The 23,640-nt window shown below is 57.0% G+C and overlaps 1 protein-coding gene across 5 annotated transcripts; it reads right to left on the minus strand.

Annotated features, from left to right (window-relative positions):
* Positions 1-422: 422 nt before the first annotated feature.
* PSEN2 (presenilin 2) lies at positions 423-23,025 on the minus strand. 5 transcript variants are annotated; one of them, XM_029934888.1, is made up of 14 exons: positions 22,945-23,025; positions 18,128-18,209; positions 17,577-17,612; positions 16,639-16,837; positions 12,665-12,824; positions 10,690-10,904; positions 9,505-9,697; positions 7,846-7,913; positions 6,487-6,707; positions 5,751-5,849; positions 3,364-3,447; positions 2,954-3,055; positions 1,798-1,916; positions 423-1,101 (listed from the first exon to the last, which is right to left on the minus strand). In XM_029934888.1, exons 5-14 carry the CDS (start codon positions 12,803-12,805, stop codon positions 946-948), a joined length of 1,398 nt encoding a protein of 465 aa, XP_029790748.1. In that variant the 5' UTR covers positions 12,806-12,824; positions 16,639-16,837; positions 17,577-17,612; positions 18,128-18,209; positions 22,945-23,025; the 3' UTR covers positions 423-945. The 5 variants fall into 5 exon arrangements, with proteins under 5 accessions (XP_029790748.1, XP_029790752.1, XP_029790751.1 ...); XM_029934892.1 differs by having other exon boundaries at positions 9,505-9,646; positions 22,945-23,022; XM_029934891.1 differs by lacking the exon at positions 17,577-17,612.
* Positions 23,026-23,640: the final 615 nt, after the last annotated feature.

Below are 23,640 nucleotides of genomic sequence, written 5' to 3' on the forward strand. Positions count from 1 at the left end.
GGGCACTCATGTTATTTCAGGAACGAGGACTCGGGCTGCAGTCAGGATGGCCCAGACAGAAACTCTCTGCATGACCCTGGATGACGTGGAGGGGGGAAGGGAGATGCTGGCCGGCCCACCCCCGCCACACCCAGAGGTGGCCGCAGAAGGGATGACAGCGGGGTTCCCGAGAACGGGCCCCCAGAGCACGCTGGTTCATTAAGGCACCTGACAGGTGCCACCGCAGGGTCTGCCCAGGGCCAGCGACCCCGCACACATCCAAGCTGTGGGCCGTCGGGCTCCCCTCGCCCCACACACAACCTGGTTCAGAAAGCCAGTTGGAGAAATGACTGCAGAGATGGGGTGTGTGTCCCCTCCGACCCTGGAGCAGTCACAGGATGCAGGGAGGGGCGGCAGCGCTTACAAACAGACTGAGTCCAGCATTCCGATAGAATTCACTTATTTATTGATTTTAATATGAAGCCACTTCACAGCAGTAACAGCCAAACGAGAACAGGACTCGGCTTGGGAAGGTGATAAAATAACAATGACGTTAACAGACAGAAGCACTGGGGACATTCCACGCAGGGCACACCGGCGTCCTTCTGTGGCCACGATGGGTAGGAGCCTAGCACCATGGCCAGCACAGACTCCTGGTCCCTTCCTTCACCTTGGCCCTGGGATTGCCCCGGGCTGTGGCGCCGGGCCGGGTGGCCTCGCCACACCATCCTCAACGGTACGGCCGTCCTCGGTCCCTCAGTTGGTGAGCCATGCTCCGGCGACCAGACAACGAGCACCAAAAACCTGCTTCTTGCTCTTCGCCAGGTAAACACGACACTTCCTTCTCTTTATTACTCGTTAAGGAAAGAGAAGTCTCGGAAATATATGGCACTGGAGTGTGAAACTCCACAGGGGGCACCTGGTACGACTCGCTGCGGCCACCAACCCACAGCACCCAGGCTGCGGTCAGATGTAGAGCTGGTGCGAGGCCAAGGTGTCCATGAAAGGGCGCACCAGGTTGTCCGTGGAGAAGTAAAAAATGAGGCCAAACGTGATGGAGATGGGGAGGGCGGGCAGCGCCTTCTTGAACACGGCCAGCAGCAGGAGGGTCAGACACAGACCCTGCGGACACGGAGGGAGGTGGTGACCGCAGGTGTGGATGTGGTGAGGAGGGGGTGCGGCAGTTAGCGATGTCTCCCCCCACCCCCTCCCACCCTGGGCTCAGCACTGCTGTAGGGCCTGTCGGACAACAGTCTCAGACTCCCTCTTCCCGGGTCCTCCAGGGAGCTCAGCCCCTGTAACACCTACATGAGCCCCACTCCCAGAGCGGCCCTCGTCTCCCAGGCTCCCTGCCTGGTGTGGCTATGGCCGTGACACATGTGACCTGTGGTAGAGCCCTCCCCCGGGGACGGCTATTTATAAAGAACTGGATGAGGGGCCACTGGGTGGCTCAGTCGGTTAAGCGCCAGACTCTTGATTTCGGCTCTGGTCCTGATTTCAGAGTTGGTGAGATTGAGTCCCGTATCAGGTTGTGTGAGGACATGCTTCTCTCTAGTTCCGTAAACCGTAAGTCATCACCTCCACCCCACAGGCACCTTGGGACCGAACTCAAGGCTGGCCACGCCCCTGGCAGCACCATGTGCTCAGTCAGTGATGCGGGAGCCCCCCATCCGGGCCTCCCTGGCTCAGAGCCTCCTGTAAGCCTGGCCTCATCTCGAGGTTCTTCCCGGCAACCCTGCCTGACCCCCCATCATCACTCTGCCCCTCTGAGGGACCTCAGCCCCTGAAAACCCCCCACAAGACCCCCGGGCCACTCACGATGAGGACGGCCACGAAGCAGGCCAGCGTGGTGTTCCAGTCCCCGCTGCCTGTGGCTGCCGCCTTGCCCACCAGCACGCTGTAGAAGATGAAGTCCCCCAGGCCGAGCTTCACGCCCCCTGTGCGGGGAAGACCGTGAGAGCCATCAGCAACCCGAGCCCTGGCTGCCCCGCAATGGCAGCCAATGGGAAATGGGGGCGCTCGAATGGGCTGACCAGCTGTCTGGGCTGCGAAAAAGCTGGCATTTCTGACAATTCAGGTAAAACTGACGCTTGGCACTCAGCTGGGTAAGAAAAGCACAACTAGAAAGTACTGGCGGGTCAGCAGGAGGCTATACAATTCAGTGCTGAGTTTAAGATCTATGTTTTTATACCAAATTTCACTGCCTTCAAGGACACGAACGATGCCCAGAGCTCGTATGGCGAGCCTTCCCCTTAAAGGTAGGTGGGTGCTGGGGCACCTGGGGGGCTCAGTTGGTTAAGCAACTTCATCTCAGATCATGATCTCAATGGTCTGTGGGTTCGGGCCCCATGCTGGACTCTGTGTTGACAGCTCAGAGCCTGGAGCCTGCTTCAGATTCTGTGTCTCCCCCTCACTCTCTGCCCCTCTCCTCCTCATGCTCTGTGTCTCTCTCAAAAATAAATAAACATAAAAAAAAAAGGTAGGTGAGCACAGCCACTAAACAGACAGTAAATGGGAGGTCGAAGACCAGTTTCCTCTAGAAGGATGGCCCAGTGTGCTTGTTAACAGAGTAAGTGTTCGCCATGGACGACAAAGCATACATCTAAGGAACACGCCTGCTGCCTCATCTCCTCTCTCCCCCCACTCCTGGGCATGGGGGCTCCTTGCCCCTGGCAGGATGCCATCCCTCCCGCCACCAGACCCTTCTCTGTTTCAGCTGACTTCTCTGGCTGGTGCCAAGCGAGCCCACAGTTCACCCTCTCACAGAACCTGCTTTCCGTGTCCTCAAACTCACCGATCCTCATTGTGATCTGTCCGTCCGTCTCCCTCTCACATTCCACCCCTGCCTTCCTGCTCTGCATCCTTGTCTCTTATTTTTCAATCACTTCTTTATTAGAAAAACCCTGTGCTCTGCATCTCCACCCTCTGCCCCCGCCCTGGGCACACGCGGACCATCTGGACACAGATGCCTTACTTTCCTCCTCTTCCTCCAGGTCGTCCCCGGGGTAACCAGGCAGCGGGGGCTCAAAGACTTCAGGGTATGAGGGCTCCCCAAAACTGTCATAGGAGTCTTCCTCTGGGTGGCGGTGAAGAGAATGGGACCATCAGTGTGGGTGGTGGGGGCGAGGGAGAGAGACAAAAGTCCAGTCAGAGGAACCTCGGATCTCTGGGGAACCAGCCTGAGCCCAGCCCAGCCCTGGACAGAGAGGAATGCCCTCCGACACACATACGAGGGTTGGGGAGGAAACCAATGGGCTGAGGCACAGGTTCCAAGCCCCACCTGTGCTCTGCCCTGCCCCCCAGCCCGGGGGAGACCAGGCAGGGCTGAGCTGGCACAGGTCAGCAGGCCTGGGGACGAGGGGCTGCCAGCCTCCTGGCACTCACCCATTTCTGGGTCATAGGGCAGCTGCAGGGCTCCCTGGGAGGAGGGGTCCAGCTTGGCCATGCCCACCGTCCACACCATGGCGGCTGGGGAAGGAGGCAAGGAAGAGGGGCTCAGGGGCTGCTGACTGTAGCGGCCCCAGAAGGCCTGCGCGGGACGCTCACTTCCAGCAGATACCTGCTCCCGCCCCTTGTGAGGCGGGCTGCCACTGGAGGAGGGGCCTGGACAAGGCCTTTTCTGGTCTTCTTTTTTGTCTCCTCACAGAACCGAGGAAGAAAATGTTAGCAGGGAACAGTCGGGTAAGCTAATTGTGTTTCTGTCTCATCATGGTAAGACACACTCATGTGAACCGTGCATTGTGACCTCCATTCAGTGGATGCCTCGGGAGCATTAAGCGTATTCACACTGCTGGGCAATAGCCCTCCTAATGGTCTGCCTGCAGCACTTTCAGGCCCCCTAGCACCTCTAACGCCCCCATGTCCCTGTTCCAGCTCTATGAATTTGGCTCCTCCAGATGCCTCACTGGAGGGGGCTTGGGGGGTCACACCGATTTACCCTTCTGTGACTAGCTGAATTCACGGAGCAGAGTCCTCAAGATACATCCACGTAGCACGGGTCAGAATCTCCTTCCTTTTGGGGCCTGAACAGTGCTTCGCTGCACATGCCCCCCCCGCCACACCACCCCTGCATCTGTACCAGCGCCCCGCCCGCATCTGTACCTGCCCGCACCACCTTTGACCACCCACCCATTGGCAGAGAGCAGCGTTGCCGCACCCATCGGCTACCAGACAGACACCTGCTCAAGACTCTACTTCTGCTCCCCCGGGCATGCATCCAGGGTGGATCGGGGCACTGCTTGTGCGCGCGCGCTCTCCCTCTCCCTCTCCCTCTAGCCCGGAAACTCTCCCCCCAACTCCTATCCTACGAGTCTGTCCAGGTCTCCGTCTGGTGTTGCCCTGAGTAAGTCTAGCCCGGAACATTCTCCACAGCATCCCCAGTGCCCGGTCATCTCCTCCCCATACCAGGCTCCAACCCCTCGCTGCTCAGATCCACAGCATGCTCACAGCCAGCACCCAGGCCACCCCAAATCCTGGCATTTCTGCCTCCAAGATCTCTCCAGAACCCAATCGCACCTCACTGCCTCTACTGCTGCCCTGGGGCACCTGCCCTTCTCCCCTGGGGAGGGGGGGTCATTCTGCCCTCAGATCCGGCTCCACTTTCATCCCTGACCCCATGCCTTTTGTTCTCCCTTCAGCCACCTTCGTGATCCCATTAAAACGTAATCTCAGGTGGATCCAAAACCTTCCATGGCCACGAAGCCCACTCCGGAGGAAAAGCCCAGTCCCTGCCATGGCCCACAGGGCCCAGCGTATCTGGACCTGCCCCCTTCTGCCCCAGCTGCTCTGCTCCCCACACTCCAGGCCTTTGGTTTGAATTCTGTCCCAGGGCTTTCCTGAGGCAAGTCTCTGGTCAGATGCCACGTTATAACAAGAGACTTCTTTGACTGCCTTCCGCAAGAGAGCCTCCCCCACCACCCTAACATACTCAGGTCCCTCCCCCCCTCCCCCACCCCTTCCTTCCACTGAGTGTCACTCCTGGCCTCCTGACATACTAGAGCCTGTTTAGCTGCGGTCCCCCCTCCAGGAATGTGTGCCCCCAGAGCACAGAGGTGCTGAACACAAGTCTGGGCACCATCTCCGCATTCCCACACATGGTCTCTGCTCCTTCCAAGAGGGGGCCTAGAATGTGCTTTCAGGCTGTGGACCACCTGCCACGGCTCCCACCACAAGCTCTGCTCTGCCTTAGAGATGACCTGGCACTCCGGCCAGCGTGCACACGGTTCCCCATGAGGCCCGGGGCCTTGCCCCAAAGTCCAGCGTTGCACTCGCCACAACTCAGGGACCTGCCACACATCCGCTGACGCATATGCCAAAACCCAAATCCCGCCCAGTGGCCAGCTGCATGCACCTCCCCCCCACCCGCCCCCCACCCCGATATGCCTTCCCTTCGGAGACTTCGACAGCCACAGAGATGTCAGGGGAGCCCAGTGAGAAGCAGATGCACCCTGCATGCCAGGCCCCTGTCCTCAGGAGCCCCTCCCCAAAGGACCCTCTCAGGAGTGTGGGAGGCTGAGGGGAGGGCGTGGAGGTTGGCTGGCCGCAGCTGTGGGCCCCACCTGTCCTAACCCTCTAGGCGTCTTCCTGTGTGAAAGCACAGCCTGTCTTTGCCCCCAGCAGGTGAGCCCCCATGGGATCACCAAGGTCACATCCTGCCTTTGATCAGGGAAAGAGAAACAATCCCCCTGGGAACTCTGCCTCCCACTGCAGGCCACCTTCAGACCCCAGGGGCAGGAAGAGGGCTCCCAGGAGGAGCCGCAGGGGTCACTCACAGGAGTAAATCAGGGCAGGAAATATGGGCTCGTTTCTCTCCTGCGCAGTTTCCACCAGCATTCGCAGTGGCCCCTTGGGGCACAGCACAGCCACAAGATCTGGGAGGACAAAGATCCGCGGTCGTTACCCTGTGATGTTTACTCCCACGCAGCCCCAGAGCAAAGCCGGCTGCTAACATTGGGGCTTGGGGGAGGCCCGGGGTGTATGCTGCATGCCAGGTCTTGGTCCCCCAGTTTCCAGCCACGGCCCTGAGAGTCTGTCCTGGCTGAAGCCCAGAACGGGGTCCCAACGGGCAGACTGCACAAAAGGAATCGCTGTGTGGGACCCCGATGGTGGGCTTGCCATCCGACTTCCCTGAGCCTCAAATCCTTACCCTTAGATGGAAGTCACAGCACCAGAGACAAGAATCACACCGACTCTAGTTAAACGGCAGCTAACATTTCGGGTGCTGGGCATTTATAGGTCCTGTGCCTGGCCCTATGGCTACTGCAAAGGAAACAACTTCCGAGGTGTCCAACGCTCACACACATTCGCTATTATTTGTGACCATGTCAACAGCCCAAAGGCCCGCATGGAGTCCCCCGCATCTCACAAAGGCGAGGCCCTCAGGGGAGGCCACCCAGCTTTGGTTGAGGGGGGGGGGGTGCCTTTCAACATCCACCACGGGACTCGACCCTGGATGTCACCCCCCCGCCCGCCCTCCAGCAGCCTCACCACCCACCTGAGCCCGCCTACCGTACACGGAGATGGCGCCCAGAATGACCCATGCAGACCACTCTGGGAGGTATTTGATGAACACCAGGGCCATGAGGGCGCTGATCATGATGAGGTAGGCCTGCTGCAGGACCAGGGGGCCCTTCCAGTGGATGCACACCATGCCTACCGCCCCAAAGTTCCAGACGGTCAGGAAGAGCGTGGGGTAGTCCATGGCCACGTTGTAGGTCTTGAGCACTTCCCTGCACCACCAACGGCAAGCGTGTGCAGTGGGGAACTCGGTGGAGATAGGAGACCCGACCAGACACAGTCCAGCACTCCACGCTCCTCAACCATCAAGTCCCATCCTGGGTTTTTCCACCCCTTGGCTTCACTTGCTAATGGCCCCTTCCCTGTTTCGGTGAGCCCTACAACCGCCCACTGGAAATACTTCCTAGAACGAGGTGGAGAGGATACCAACATCTCATCCTCGGACTGGCTCACGTAAACGTGAGCTGGTATAGCCCGGAAGACTTTCTGCTCCAGAAAAAGGTCCTTGGCAGACAGTTTTCCATGTCCCTCCAGGCTCTTGGGGCCCCTGGGCTGATAGCCCAAATCAAGGGCGAGAGAGCACATCACTTTCCCGACAATGAGGAAGTACCCAGGCCTGGCCCAAAGTCGAGAATATAAACTTTAAGGGATTTAAAACAAAAATTTTTTAAAACATTTATTTATTTTTGAAAGAGAGAGACAGATCATGAGCAGGGGAAGGGCAGAGAGAGAGGGACACACAGAATCAGAAGCAGGCTCCACGTTCTGAGCTGTCACCACAGAGCCTGATGCAGGGCTCGAATCCACGAACTGTGAGATCATGACCTGAGCCAAGTTGGACACTCAACCAACTGAGCCACCCAGGTGCCCCAAATTTTAAGGATTTACATCCCTCTTGGCTTCATGGAAATCGTCCTCTGGGCTCATTTGTTTTAAATCAGCAACCAGGGGCGCCTAGGGGAGTCCGTCGGCTGAGCATTCAACTCGATTTCGTCTCAGGTCCTGATCCTAGGGTCCTGGGCTCGAGCCCCTTTGGGAGCGTGCTTAAGATTCCCTCTCCCTCTCTCTGCCCCCTCCCCCTGCGTACTCACGGTCTCCCTCTCTCTCTCTCTCTAAAATAAATACAAATCTATCAATCAGGAACCACAAAGGGACGGATGGCCTGCTGTGGAGCACCACTGATGTATGTGCCACTGATGTATGTCGAGGCCACGGGAGAAGGGATCAGAGGGCCAGCTGTTAGAGCTGCGATAAGGGGGAGGGTCTGGAGCTTGCAGGGACCCCGCCCCACCCCCATCCGAGTATCACGGGCAGTGGCCTTAAAGAGCCTGCTGCCCACAGGGCACTTACCCAAGGTAGATGTAGGTGAAGAGAAACAGTAACATCAGCGAGGACATAATCAACCAGCCGTGGATAAACTAGACAACAGACATGGGCACTGTGACCACAGGCTCCCAGCTCCTTGTGACTGGCACCCAAGCCTGCGAGGCTGAGTTAGGCGCCTCTGGAAGCACGCTCCAAAGTACTGGGTGGCCGCGTGACAGATAAAGGGGGCAAAGAAATTCACGGAGCTCTCTCAAGGTCACCCAGCAAGCGCATGGGGTGAAAATCCCTCATGTCCAAGCAGCCAGACATCTGTTCCTTAACTGAGAGAGGATGTGCTGGACAACTGTCACCAGCAGGCATGGTCCTAGACAGCTGTCACCGGCAGCCACTAGAATCCAGGGAAGAGGCCAATGGGGTCCCTGCCCATATGCCGAGTGCCAGTAGCCGATAAACGTACAAATGTATTGCCAGGTAGCCACAAGGATACGCAGAGAAAATGGCAGAACTAAGGGCCAGGAGACTCACTGGGGTGCTAGGTTAGTGGCCAGTCCTTCTGGGCAATGCAGGGGGGTCTCCCACCTGAGGGTCTACAAACCGATCCTCAGAGAGACATGTGCCTCTATCCTGGCCACCAAGGGAGGGTCAAGGTTGATGGTGGGCTGAGCCCAAGTGACACAGTGGTGTCACTACCACCGCCTGCCCCCCAAAGGTCGGACCCCTCAGACACCAGCTTGGGTCCCTGGGGACCTCAGTGAGAATGGGGTCTACCTGAAAGGAAGGGGCAGCCCAGGCCACGCCATGTACGTGGCAGCCTTTACCATGTGCTGATCCCCTCACCCAGGACCCAGGACCACGGTCACCTCCTGTCAGAGTGTCCTAGAACCTGACTGGGACCCACCCCTCCACCACTAGGCTTCGCAGCCCAACTTAAAACCACCTTATTTGCACAGATAATTATTCACGTAGCCCTGGTGGGGATGGGCTCCTGTCCCTGCTCTGAGCCTCCTCACTCTCCCCCTGCTCCGCATAGGCTGTAGCCTGGGTACAAAGAGCTGTGTAAGCCTCGTGGGGACGGTTTTATATCAGGCAATCCTAGTGGTCTTCCTTCCAGGCCACTGGGGCTTGGAAAAATCCCCCCTCAGGAGAAAAGCTTAAAACCCACATCTGAGGGAGGGGGGAGGGGGGAAGACAGGTGGTGGTGATGGTGGAGGGCACTTGAGGGGAAGAGCACTGGGTGTTGTATGGAAAACAATTTGACAATAAAATATTATGGAAAAAAAAATTAAAAAAAATAAAGAAAAAAAAAAACCCATATCTTAAAGCTCCTGGCGTCCCCCGGGAGAGACGGTGTCTATGCGATAAGGCCAGGCGAGCCTCCAATCCTTGGCCACCCCCTGGGCCTGTGCCTGCGATCAGCACCAGCCCTACACACCCGGCCCAGGGGGAAACAGGAAGGTGAAATAGAGTCACAGGGAAAGGGAATGATGGGGTGAAGGGAGCCTAAAGCAGAACAGATGGCTTCTCTCAACACTGCAGGGAGGGGCCCAGGCAGGTGGGATTCTGCGTAAGGACGGTGACAGCAGGCAATTCACCCTGGGGCAGGCCACGCCCTGGCCACAGGTGGCTCTGTGAGCAGGGCAGGGCCGGTGGGCAGAGCAGGGCAGCCACAGGGCGGGCACTCACCTTGTAGCAGCGGTATTTGTAGAGCACGACCAAGAAGATGGTCATGGCCACAATGACGCTGATCATGATGAGCGTGTTGAGCACGGAGTTTAGGAGGCGCTGGCCCACAGAGGGCGTGTCCTCGGTGAATGGTGTGTAGATGCTGAGGGAGACGGCGGGCTGCAGACTCTGCTCCCTGCCTGCTCCATAGGCCCTGCCCACGAGCCACCCAACCTCAGCCTGGTACCCGAGACCCGGTGGGCAAGGAAGGGGCCCCCCAGGCCTCCCCCTCCCTGCCCCAGACCCCTCCTCCCCAGCATCCCGAGGCTCCTCCCCATCCCCAGGTGCTTTCCCCACCAGGCCGCCCCCTCCCCAAGCCCTCCCCACTCCTGCTGGCCAGGGCACCCAGCAAACACCCACACTCAGCCCAGTGCTCACCCCACCCAACACATGCAGCCAAAACACTCAGGAGGCCATCTTTGCTCTGGCTCTGTCCCCGTTGGGGCTGCCCACTGAGTGCCCCCACCTGCTCTGTGGGCCCAGCCTGACCACCCCTCCAACCAGCCTGCAGGGGCGAGGCTTCCCCTCTGCTCCTTTCTTTGAAAAAACCAAACCCAAATGAAAGGAGAGCTCCCAAACCAAAAACTGTAACCGCAAGGTTTGGAGTTGGAGGAGGCCAGCAGCAGCCGCGAGGCCCCAGGGGAGCAGGTGACAGGCAGAGGCAGCCTTCTTGCTGCTGCCCCTCTGTGCCCCTTCCACAAAAGTGCTCAAAGCCTCCCTCTCGAGGCTGCAAGCAAACTAAGAAACCACCTGGCTCACACTCGGGTTTCCGGAGAGGCCCAGAGAGCAAACCACGGGTCCGGGCACTCTTCACAGGGCACACTGGTGCCACTGCTCAGGCCACAGGGCAAGCACTGGCCTTGCATCGTGAAACCCAGCGAGCCTAAGCACTGCACCGTGGTGGGCACTGCCATAAGCCCTGTGCATGCATCAATCTGCCTAACTCTCCTGGCATCACACCCATTATACAAACGAGGAAACTCAGGCAGGGGGTGGTCAGAAAAAGGCCTAGGCAGGTCACACAGCCAGGAGGCAGTGGACGGGACCAGAGCATGGAGCCATGAGGCTCTCGGCCCAGCCTCGCACCTGCGGCTGGCGTGGGGCTGCAGTTGCAGTGAGCCTGACCCACCCTGTTCCCCGACTTACAGCTGTCCATTCTTCTCTGTGTAGAAGCGCACAGACTTGATGGTGGCCACCACCACGATCATGCACAACGTCACGGGCACGAAGAGCATGATCACGTGCTTCGCCCCGTATTTGAGGGTCAGCTCCTCCTCCAGGCCCGAGGGCTGCCCGGGGACCCCACCGCAGACATAGTGGTCAGGGTCCTCGTCAAAGTCGTCCTCACTGTCCTGGCCTCTCTGTGGAAAGCCACAGGGTGAGGGCCACGGGATGCCCCCCACCCCTGCTGGCCGGCCAATGCAGCGCAGGGGTGTTTTGCAATGGGAAATGAGAAGCTTTAATGCTGCTTCGAAGAGGGAAGAACCAACTAGGCAGAGGAGGGGGGCGGGGCAGGTGAAAGGTTTACCAGGACAACTAGGGAAGACTCAGGGCTGGCACTAGCTGCCACAAATGCAGGAAAGGGACCACAGCGGCCACAGAAGGGGGCGGGCTGCAGGCCCAGGATGCACAGCTGGCGGACCTAGAATGTCTCTAAGCATCATCCCCCTCTCTCAGTTCAGCGACTCAGATGCCACTCTGCTCTGTTCCAGGGGCCACACTGACACGGGAGGGGACCAGCCAGGTGACAAGGGAGGAAAACAGACGTTAAACATTCCCGGTCGGCTGACAAACCACCTTCTTGAATAGTCAGCACATGTGGGGACTGTCTTTGGTTGTAAGGTGCCCCTCCCTGCCCCCTCCTCCCCAAAATCAGGCACTCAAAACTGGCAACTGTGAAGCAGACTTGTTAACTGGGAGCCAAGTCCCTGGGGGTAGCTGGGGGCCGGGGGGTGGGGGTGGGGTGGGTGGTCCGAGCTACAGGAAGGTGGGACAGCATATAGCAGCAGGTGGCGGAGGGGCGTAGGACACCTGCAGGCACTGGCCCAAACTGACCAGAAATAATCTGTTTGGAAATGGTGCTGATTCAAGGCCATCCGCTGCTTGTTAATTGATTAACCGCCAAAGACAAAGCCAAGGGAAACAAAAATTCAAAATGACTGTGGCTTCAGGATCAGCTCTTTACAGAGAGAACTGCAAGCTGGACACTGGGCTGAGAAGGAGAAGCCTAGACGAACAGGCATGGAAACAACTAAAATGCACAAAAGCTCCGGGAGACAAGACAGAGGCGTGGTAAGGGTGGTTGGGCGGTGGCCTTGAGCTGTGGAGTTCCGAGGAGGGAAGAAATGAATTTCGATTTCGATTTCGGCCACAGGGACTGAGACTGGCTGGGAGGGGAAAATTCCGCATTTTAAATACTGTACCGGGCAAAACGGAAAAGGGTTTCAGGCAAATTCGGATGATGTTTTGCCCTGATGGGGGAGGGGTGGGTGACACTCCCCCAGAAGACTCCCCACTTCATGAAGTTATAACCTCCTGCCCCGTGGCTGCAGAGACATCACCAGAGCGTCTGTGTCCCTGCCCCAAATTCACACGCTGGCCCCTGGCCCCCAATGTGACGGCCCCTAGAAGAAGGCCTTGGGGAGGTGACTGGGTCAGGAGGGTCCTGAAGGGATAAGGGTCCTTATAAAGCACACCCGCCCTGCCGCCCCCCTGCCCAGAGCTCCCCACCCTCCCGCAGATGTTGGATCTGCCAGCACCCTGAGCTCACACTTCCAGGCTCCCGAACATCGAGGAAGACATTCCTGGTTTTGACAAGCCCTCCAGTCTAGGATACCCTGGCCCCCCATCCTCCACAGTGCCTCCCACCCCCCCTCAGCCTGTGCTACCCTCCCCCTACCGCCCTGCACCTGTGCTAAGGAAGGGGTACCTGCCTAGTGGGGGCAGGGGACAACCGTGCAGCCCATGGACATGCCGTCTACCACGGAGCCCTCGCCAACCAGGGCCCACTGTGCCACCAATCCTTACCCTCCCTGTCCCCTCCCACTGGCATCCGGGTATGTCTCAAGGTCCAGGAGCCTGGGGCTGGGTTGGAGGCCTGTGGCCACCGGCGATGACCTACCCATGGGTCAGCACCGTCTCCGTCCTCCAGGCCCTGCCTGCCGTCCTGGCAGCAGCGTGGCGGGGGGCTCTCGGCCGACATCAGGGATGCCCTCTCGTCACACACTTCCTCCTCGCTGTCCGAGGCCATGAACGTGAGCATGGCCTTGCCTCAGAAGCGCCTGCAGAGGAGCACAGGGGGCTTCAGTCCACCCTCCTGCAGGACAAAGGCACCACAGGGCTGAGGGTGTGGCCGGAGATGCCCGGTGACGGGACGAGGGTCCTGCCTGACAACCATCCAGGACGCACATGTGGGGGGACTTCCCAGGACCTGCCTGCATGGCCGGCGCAGCCTCTCAGGGGACAGCCTGAGGAGATGCTGGTCACAGGCGAGCCACCCCACTAGAAAAGTCATGGCCACTCCAAGCTGTCAGCACCCTTGTTCATGCAATCAGCAAACTCCCACTGAGCACCTACATCGCCACAGCCACCTTAGCCGGTGCTGAACTCTGTGGACATGAAGATGGAGGAGAAGTACTTTTGTCCTTGGGAAAAAAAACAAAACAAAACAAAACAACCAGGCTCTGGGCAGCTCAGCCAGTTGAGAATCCGACTCCTGATCTCGGCTGAGGTCATGATATTGGTTTCATGGGTTCGAGCCTCAGGCTCTGCACTGACAGTGTGGAGCCTGCTGGGGATTCTCTCTCTGTCCCTCCCCTGCTTGTTCTCTCTCTCTCTCTCTCTCTCTCTGTCTCTCAAAAAAAAATAAATAAGCTTTAAAAAAATTACTGAGACAAAAAAAAAAGACCAACCACCATCCAGTGTGACTTAAGTGTCCACCGAGATGTACAGAAGCACAAAGATGGGAGTTGATCTCAGAGATCGGGCCGTTTTCTAGAGAAGATCCCATCCCAGAATATTCCAGGTGTGAGGAAGGGCAGATGGCACGAAGGAGCGTGCGACTCGGGGCCGTGGAGGTGTGATGGCCCCCTAGGCCAGTGTGGGGGTGTTCAGCACCTCCCGAGGCACAGAAGGGGAGGCGGCCCCCTGAAGACATGGTGGGAGATGGACGGACGCTGACTCAGGGCAGTAGGGTGGATGTGATGAAGGGACTGGATGCAGAAAGAGTTGGGGGGACACCAGTCAGCACAGGATGTGGGGGAGAGACAGAATGGACTCTAGGATGGCAGCCAGGCACAGAGCCACAGGCAGGGGACAAGCAACTCCGGGGAAAGACAGGGTCTGATCCATGAACGAGTTAGAAAAAGTCAAGGAGGGGCACCCGAGGGGCTCAGTCAGTGAAATGTCCAGCTTCAGCTGAGGTCATGATCTCGAGGTTTGTGAGTTTGGGCTCTGTGCTGAGAGCTCAGAGCCTGGAGCCTGCTTCAGATTCTGTGTCTCCCTCTCTCGCAGCACCTCCCCCACTCCGTGTGTGTGTGTGTCTCTCTCTCAAAAATAAACATTAATTTTTTTTAAAAAGGGGTCTGAGTACACAAGATCATGCAGTGTGGGCACGTGTGTGTGTGTGTGAGAGAGAGAGAGAGAGAGAGAGAGAGAGAGAGAGAGAGAGAGAGAGAGAGAGAGAGAGAGAGAGAGAGAGAGAGAGAGAGAGAGAGACAGACAGACAGACAGACAAAGCACAGCTGAGGGCAGGACCTTGGGGAAGGCCAGGCTGGATCATCCACACAGCAGGGTCGCCTGCCCCCGCCTCACCGTGCTGTCCCCAGCAGAGTGTCCTTACAGCAGCAGGACAGGGAAGCCGCTGAGGCAGAAGGGCCTAGAAGAGCATCAGACAACCCTTGGCAGACCTGGCTGTCCCTGCCAGTCTCCTGGGCAGGCCTGCTCTCCCACCACCTGAGCCTCAAGGCCCTAGGGACACAGAAAGTATTGGCCTCCAGCAGGTTGCCCCAATCTGTGATTTGTGATTTGCAAATGAGGCAGGTTCCTTCTAGTCAGCCAGCTCCTACTCTATTTGACAGGGGGCCACGGCTTTCTCCTGAGGGGCCCTCAACTCCATCTCCTACCTGCAGGCACAAGGGCGGGGCTTCACAACCAGCCAGCCACCCCAGGGCAGACAGACTGGAGCGAGGGTGGGGTGAAAGACAAAGACCCTGTGACCTCACTCACAGGCAGAATTTGAGAGACAAAACAATGGAACAAAGAAACCAGCCCTTAAATACGGAGACCCATAGGGTGGTTGCTGGGGGGAGGGGGCAAACAGGTGGAGGGGAGTAAGAGACACCGGTCAGGACCCAATTGGGAAGCACCCGGAGACATGTACGGAATCGCTGCATCGCCCCGCTGCACACCTGACCCTGTACTTTCATTATACTTCCATAATAAAGGGACACAGAGCAGGAGTGCCAGCAGAGGAAGAAGGTGACACAACAGGGAGGGGCGAGCTCCTGCAGATAAGATCCAGATGGACATTGAGGTCAAGATTAAGATTGAGAGGAGTCGTCCTCTGCCAGCCTCTCAGGTCTCAAGGGTTCAGAGGCACATGAAGTGTGCTCCAAGGGTCAGCAACAGCTTCTTGGGCCAAGGAGGAAGGACCCACGGCATCCTGGAAGGAAGTAACCTCACAAATAATCGTGTCGGGTGGGGGACCTCACAGGGGCTGTCCCAACCTCACAGGAGCTGTCAATGTGCTGTGGCTGAAGCCTGGGGACCTGGCAGGAAGCGGTGAGGAAGGAGGCTGGAGAGGGGTGCCCACCCCAGGAAGGGGCAAGGGCTGAGGTCAGTCTTACTTAAGGAGGGGCACCTGAGATGAAGAGCTGCCCAAGTTTTTCCAGCTAGATCACATGACCCATCTGGAGCAGGTACAAGGGGGCAAAGGGGCCCCTTCAGTACCTCGTTGTTTCCTGGCATGTCAGTTCTCAGGATGTGAGTTAACAGTGCAGTTTGTATCTCCCTCCCCTTCCTCCCAGGCCCCTGGGGTGCCTATGACCAGTCTGCGCAGTGGCTGGAGGGACAGACCTAGGTTCCCTGCGTGCAGCGCATCATGGAAGGCAGGGACCAACCTCAGCCTTCAGAACCACAGTATCGAAGGCCGCCCTGCGTCCTGGGCTCCCAGTTACCAAGCAGTAGGGAAATGGACAGGGAGCAAAGACCGTTCCTCGAAGGAGAAGGGGATCTCTTGGGGAGGGTGAGGATAGAGAGGAGGGGGCCAAGTCCTGGAGCGACTGGGGGGCTCAAGCAGTTAAGTGTCTGACTCTTGATTTCAGCTCATGTCATGATTGTACCGTTCATGGGTCTGAGCTCTGCATCGGGCTCTGCACTGACAGCGTAGAGCTTGCTTAGAATCCTCTCTCCCTCTCTCTTTGCCCCTCCCCTGCTCACTCTCAAAATAAACATTAAAAAAACAAGTCCTTCCAATTTCCATTCCTTCAGCCAGCAGCTAGCAAGACATTCCCCAGAGAGAATTTCTGCCTCCCAGCATTCCCCTGATGTTCTGGAAGGACGAGCCGCCGGGTGAGCTGACGGGACTGTCAGGGCTGATTCAGGTGTGCCACCCTCACTGGAAGACAAATGCTCCCTGGGCAGATTCCGCCCCTTGTCGGGCTCTTTAAACTCCTCCCAAGCCTTCCTGAGGCGGGACCCAAGACCGCCAGGACTGCAGGCCAGGAGTGGCTACTGTGGCTGTGGGAGCAGGGGGTCTCTCTAATCACAACCTTCTGGGCCTAGTGGCCAGGGGGTCACAGGTGAGGTGCCTCTCGGAACCCTGAACACCCGATAGGGGACCAAGGCCTTGGGAAAGGCCAAGTCCTTGAAGATGCTGTTTCTCAAAGTGGCCCAGCCGCTCCCCCCACCCCCTGCACAGCGGGAGGGGGGAAGGGGGAGGGGATGGGACACTGAGCCCAAAGACCAGGGAGCTGGGCACTAATGCTTCCCCATTTTACAGACGAGGAAACAAGGTCTAAGACGTGCTAGGTTCAAAGTTACCCATGAACCCAGCCCTCAGGGTCTGTGCTCTGAGCACTGTGCCAGACCACTTACTGAAAGTGCAGCTCCCCAGCTCCATGCTGACCAAAGGTCCGGGGGTCTGCACTTGGAGACAGCCGCTGGGTGGCCGTCAGGCTGCGGGGAGGCCTTCCCTGGGGTTGCCAGCTCCCAGGCCCCCAGCTAAGGATGGCAGAGTCGAGCTCCAGTCCACCTCCTGTCCCGGCTTGCGGGCGCCGCTCAGCACTACTAGTTCCTGGATCGGGAATGACAGAAGGGACAATCCTCCTGAAACCCATCTGACCAGACAGCGACTAGGGAAGCAGAAGGCCAGCAGCTCGAGGGACCAGAATGCTGCAGGGTGAGAAGGTGGCTCCTGGCGGAGAAAGCGCCCAAGTGCCCAACTCAGACGAGAACCGAGACTGTGGAAAAACTAGGTCTGAAAGCACCTCCGGCACCAACCAGTCCAGCCTTCCTGAAGGAGGGCCACCGAATCAAAAGCTATGGGTGCCTGGGTGGCTCAGTCAGTTGAGCATCCAGCTTCAGTTCAGGTCATGATCTCATGGTTGGTGGGTTCAAGCCCCGCGTTGGGCTCCGTGCTGACAGCTCAGAGCCTGGAGCCTGCTTCGGATTCCATATCTCCCTCTTTCTCTGATCCTCCTCTGCTCGAGCTGTCTCTCTCTCTCAAAAATAAATTTAAAAATAAGAACTCTTAAAAAAAATAATCACACCGGTGCATCTGAGGGGCTCAGTCAGCAGAGCATCCGGCTTCAGCTCACATCATGATCTCGTGGTTCATGGGATCGAGCCCTGCATGGGGCTCTGTGCTGACAGCTCAGAGCCTGGAGCCTGCTTCGGATTCTGTGTCTCCCTCTCTCTCTGCCCCTCCCCTGCTCACACACTCTCTCTCTCTCTCTCTCTCTCTCTCTCTCTCTCTCTCAAAAAATAAATAAAACATTAAAAATAAATAAATAGATAAATAAAAACATTCATACCTTTTGATCCCGAAATGCTACTTCTCAGAATCTGTCCTAAGAAAAGAATACAGGGTTCCCATAAAGACCTGTTTGCTGTGGATGTTTCTAACTGTAAAAAGACTGAAATGACAGAAACGCCTGCCTGAGACGTGTCTGTCTGGTGAGGTCCGTCACATGGCTAGTTCACGACAGGAAACAACACAACAGGAAACCCCAGGTGAGAGACACAAAACTTCATACACAACCAGCTGAATTATCTCAGAAAATGAACATATTTGAAGGACCAGCAAGATTCAGCACAATAACACCAAGTGCGGTTACCTCTGGACGCGGAGACCATGGGTCATGTCATGTTTTCCTGCATCTCTCAAACCTCTTATAAACATGGATCGTCTGTGATTTTATTTTTTTAAGCCGTTAATTTTTCAATGGGAAACACCAAGTATCAAGAGGGAGGTGGCCTTCCTTCCCATCTTCCCTCTCCCATGAGCCCTCGCTGGACTGGGGGTGGGGATGGGGGGACAGGTGGACCCCGGGGTCACTGTCCTTCTTGAAGCCTCCCTTTTTACCTGGCCTCGGAGAATAGGGTGGTTGGGAGGCACTCCTCTTGCTTGTAAGGTGGAACTGAAGCCTGAAGGAAGTCTGAAATCCCTGTAGGGAAAACAACCACCCAAACATATGCAGATCAACAACCTTTCACTGGATGTTGTGCACATCAGAGCCCCAGTGACGTCAGGAGCAGCCGCAGGGAGGCTGACTCCAGCAGGCGGGGGTGGGGCTGGCTGGCTGGCTCTCCAGCCTTTGGTGGCAAAGGCTCCAGGGCGTTGGTGGCAGAATCCTACTAACCACATAGCAACCAGCCCTCCGTGGTGGCCAGCTTCTCCCTGGAGGAGGAGGCCTGCCGGGGAGGGCGCAGAGGGCGGATAGGAGGAAAGACAGCCCTTCGCAGGGACTGAAAGTAGGATGCAAAATCTACCACTTCCTCCTGTTCAGTGGAACGGGATGGAAAAGCTGAATGAGCCAAGCCCAGGAGTCTGACCCAGAGAATTCCCCCACCGTGTCTGGGTCAGCAGCTCCTTCGATTATGGAAGGCCAGGGACCCAGCTTCCTCGACCTTCTTTTCATTGCAGAGACACTTAAAGGCTCTGATCTTAAAATTCGAGGCCAAAGCAGCTCAATAGGAAAGAGACTCTACAGCCCATCGTTGGGGAGAGACACACATCAGTGCTCCGAAAGCAAACGGAGACCTACTGTGTGTACCACGAACGGCTGCCACTACGGAGAAAGGTCAGGGGCCTGGGCACTGGGTTTCTTTTCTGTAGGGGGCCTGACTGAACGAGGAGCCTTCAGGTTCCAAGAGGGTGGTGTGGTTCTAAACAGACCACTTTCTGGGGTCACAAGGCTGCATCACAAAATCCCAGAGGCTCTCATGTCTTCCCAAGACCAGGGGAGGGGACACAAGAGAGAGAAAATCACCTTAAAAGCCCCCACAGACTCCCTGCCTCCCTGGCCCTAGCCAGCGGACCTGGTGTTTGGCCCTGGCTGATCTTCATGCATCTGTCCACTGGCCCCAGGCCTTACTCGCTTGCCGGAAGGTTCTCCCAACACTGGGAGGCAGCCTCAGCCACCAGAGTTCCATCGGGACCCTGACTGGGCCTCTAAACCTTGACCCAGGCTCTGCCGTTGCCTCTGCCTGCCCTTTTCTGCTCAGAAGTCCCCAGGCCCCAGGTAGCTTTCTCTCTGGTCCATGCCAAATTTGGTAGTGAAGGAAATGGAAACCCAGAGGAACGAAAGGCACCGGCTGAAGTGCCACAACCAAAGCCACAGCGGCGATTCAGGCCTCCGCACAGTCGACCTGTGGTACCCCTGAGGCCCGTACACTGGGGGAGTGGCCGTGGGCTGCAGGGCACAGGACCCCGTGTGGGCTCTCTGCGGGCACCCCCATACTTCTAAGGCATGTGCCTTTGCCATGGGCAGGTGCGTGTCTTTAACACAGCTTTTCCAAAACACAGGCAAGAGGTCACCAACTCACTGTCTCCGGTCCCCAACCCCACAACTCCACCCTGGAGGCGTCAGCTGCTCTCTATCTGCTACTGGGGCTGGGCATGGCCTAGGGGGAAGGAATTAGGGCACTGCCTCTAGGTGGCAATTAAAAAGAGAAAGTGGGGGGCTTCCTGGCTGGCTTAGTTGTTAAGCCTCCAACTCTTGATCTCAGCTCAGGTCATAATCTCACAGTTCATGGGTTTAAGCCCCATGTCAGGCTCTGTGCTGACAGTTCAGAGCCTGGAGCCTGCCTACTCCCCCCCCCCACCCGTCCCCCTCCCCGACTTGTGCCTATGCACACACGCTCTCTCTCTCAAAAGTAAATGAATACACCTTTTTAAAAAGGGAAAGTGAGAAGGTGTCCTGCAGCACCGATGAACTAGATACCAGCACACTCAACGCGTTCAACACGCCACTGAGCCTGATTTCCCAAGAATACTCAAAAAGCGAACATTCTGGAGGCCTGACATTAACAAAACAAAACAAAAAAAAGAAAATACAAATCTTCAACCCCAGCTTCCTGCCTCTGATACTTTAATACATGAACACACGTATGTGCTTGGAGTGCTGTAAGGAAATGCAGGCTGCGGGCAGCTTTCTTTGGGCTGAGAGCTAACAGGTGACTCTTTCAAAAATATTTCCTGGGGGCGCCTGGGTGGCTCCATTGGTTAAGCATCCGACTCAGCTCAGGTCATGATCTCATGGTTCTTGGGCTCGAGCCCCGCGTCAGGCTCTGTGATGACAGCTAGCTCAGAGCCTGGAGCCTGCTTCAGATTCTGTGTCTCCCTCTCTCTCTGACCCTCCCCTGCTCACGCTGTCTCTCTCTCTCTCTCTCTCTCTCTCTCTCTCAAAAATTAAAAAAAAAAATTTTTTTAAGTATTTCCTGAATTTTCTAGAGCAAACACGTGTTCCCTTTATTTCTACAAAGTCAAGATTTTTCTGGCTAAGGAACAGCAGAAAGGTGAGCACCCTTTCCATTTTTTCTCCCCGTGCTCCAGAATGACCCTATTTTTTGGCAAAGACAAGCAAGCATCCTGGTCTTCCAGGCACTGAAGAATCTGGACCAAAATGATCTCCTCCCTGATGTCTGGTCTTTCCTGAAGAGGGACTAGAAATTTCCCTTTCCCTGGACTTTCCCACGGCTGCCTCGCCATCCCCAGGCCTGGAGGCCGACACTGATCATACAAGGCTTGAATCCCCTGTTCCGAGCCGACCAACTTAAGGGGAGGAGAACTTTCCAGGCCCTGGCCTGGGGCTGCCTGTGCCGGTTTCAGCGCCCTGACATTCCCTCCCTCAACCCTCCCCCAATCACTGGAGTCGGGGCGGGGCGGGGGCAGGTGGAAATACTAGCAGAAACACTGGCTGTACTGCTGGTCACCAATAAACAGTGTCCAGAAGTCAGAGCAACAGCTGAAAACTAGCCGAGGCTGTCTTCAGTAGACACACACACACACACACACACACACACACACACACTGCTTTGGTCTCTTTAATTTTTTTTTTTTATATTTATTTTTGAGACAGAGAGACACAGCACATGTAGGGGAGGGGCACAGAGAAAGGGAGACATAGAATAGAAAACACTCTAGGCTCTGAGCTGTCAGCACAGAGCCCGACGCAAGGCTCAAATCCATGAACTTCGAGATCATGACCTGAGCCAAAGTTGGACTCTTAACTGACTGAGCCACCCAGACGCCCCAAGCTTTAGTCACTTTAAAAAAATTGTTTTTCCTTTGCTTTATCACTTAGTCGCTAATGGAGAGCACAGAGAAACGATGTCCTGGGCAGTCAGGGCACCTGAGTGGCTCAACCGGTTGAGCATCTGACTCTTGGTTTCGGCTCAGGTCACAATCTCACAGTTCAGGGGTTCCAGCCCTGCATCAGGCTCCTTGCTGACAGCACAGAGCTTGCTTGGGATTCTGTCTCTCTCTTTTCTCTAATAAAATAATTAGTTTTTGACATAGTTTATTGTCAAGTTGGTTTCCATATAACACCCAGTGCTCATCCCAACAAGTGCCCTCCTCCATGCCCATCACCTTTCTCTCCCTCTGCCCCTCCCCCACTCTCGCTCTTTTCTCTAAGAAAATAAATTTTTGAAAATAAAAAAAGAAATAGGGGCCCGTGGGTGGCTCAGTCCGTTAAACATCTGACTTTGGCTCAGGTCATGATCTCGCAGCTGCTGAGTTTGAGCCCCGCGTCGAGCTGGCTCCGGGCTGCCGGCTCTGTGTCTCCCTCTCTCTCTGCCCCTTCCCTGCTCAATCTCTCTCTCTTCAAGAATAAACAAACATTAAAAAATAATAGTAATAAAAAAAGAAAAAGGAAATGTCCTGGGCAGCAGGGGCAGGAATAAGGGTAGAGGGCTAATGTGGGAAGCTTCCTATGCAAAAACTTGAGAGATGTAGACCCAGAAAGCGGGGTTCAAATCCTGGTGCTCAGTCACCTAAGAAAGGACAGGTGGCTTAACCCCTGCACCCCCGTTTCCCATTCTGTAGAGGGTAAAATAGCTACTTCAGTGTGACTGGAAGTGTCAAGAGATCTGTGACTGCCCCAAAGAGCTTATTATTGTATATGACAAACCCACACAGTAAGATGTATTATGTCATGATCATCATCGATAACTCAAGAGACCAAGGTAGGGGGAGTCTCTCATTTGGCAGACCCCAGTCCCCCGGGGGGCGGGGTGCTGTGGGGCTGTGAGCAGTAATTGGGGAATTGAGGGCAGGGGTGACAGGCATGGTGACCTACACCAGGCCTCCAGTCACGTGTGAATGGCAGCCTCCGTTCAGGCTCTTTCTGACCCTGCTCCTTCTCAAATCGATAGGACCAGGACGCCCATCCCCAGGCATGAACCAATGACTCCAGACTTAACGCACAGCTACCTCCAGAATGTTCCCTGCAAACCGGAAACAACATCTATCCCACTTGGCAAAAAGTGCTCCACTAAGCCCTCCCCCGCCAGCCCCTGACCAAAAGACACCTCCCCCCACCCCAGTCCCTGCTGCGCCAGGACTCCCGCCCCTTAGCCATCGAGTCCCGGCACACACAGCTGCTGACACACCTCCCGGCTCCCACGCGGGGAAACCGGAGCCTCCCACACCTGAAGCAGCTTATCCAGAGCCTTTAATTACTGCCGAAAGTCCTGGCGGAGAGCCCTGGAGGCGCAGGTGTCTAAAGAATGGACATCAAGGGCATCCATACCAGAAGCCTGGGTCTGTCCTGATCAAGTTACCGTCGGGACAGGCTGGGGAGCCCTGGCTGCAGATGGAGTTAGGCGGGCTCTCCGACAGCTGTGGATGAGGTGCGTCTCGGGTTCCCCATCAGCCCACCAACCAACGGTTCATACCTTACAAAGGGACACTCATTAATCCAATACCCAGGAGCATTTCATCCAGCTGGCGAAGGGCTGAGGCCCGGTGCCAGGGCTGGATAGCAGAGCGAGAGGCCAGACAACGGGTTCTAAGCCTGGCTCTGCTATATCCTGCCGGGGCGGGGGGGCCTTGGGCAGTCACGTTGGCTGTATGGGCTGAGTGTTTCCATCGATAAAATTTGAGGCGGGATTAGCCTCCGCTTCAGGCTCCTTCAGCTTCAAAAGCTGGGAGCCTCCCCACGGCTGTTAAGAGACTGATAAAACGGCCGAGCACCCCAGCATCGATCGCGGGTTCCAGGCCCGACCTGCGGTCAGTTCCTTACCCGGGCGGGAAGACCCTCGCCTACCCCTGCCTCGTGACACAGAGCTTGAGGCCCGGTGCCGCAGGCCCCCCGGACCGGGCGCCAAGGCAGTCCGGGCGCGGGGACAACGCTAGGCCCGCGCCTCTCGGACCCACGTGCGCTGCTCCTTTAAATGCCCGACCCTTCAGCTGCACGCGCCGCGCCCAGCCCACCCCCAGCGGGCCCGGGTGACTGGGAGACACTCACGGCCCCGCGCAGGCCGAGGCCTGGGAGCCACTCCCCACCCACCCCCGAGGTCCCGGCCGCCCCCCGCCGCAGCTCCCTCGCGCGCTCCCCTCTGCGCTCCCGCGCCGGCCGCAGAGGCCGGACC

This window comes from Suricata suricatta, chromosome 3 (genome assembly GCF_006229205.1).
Source record: "Suricata suricatta isolate VVHF042 chromosome 3, meerkat_22Aug2017_6uvM2_HiC, whole genome shotgun sequence".
Taxonomy (NCBI): Eukaryota; Metazoa; Chordata; class Mammalia; order Carnivora; family Herpestidae; genus Suricata; species Suricata suricatta.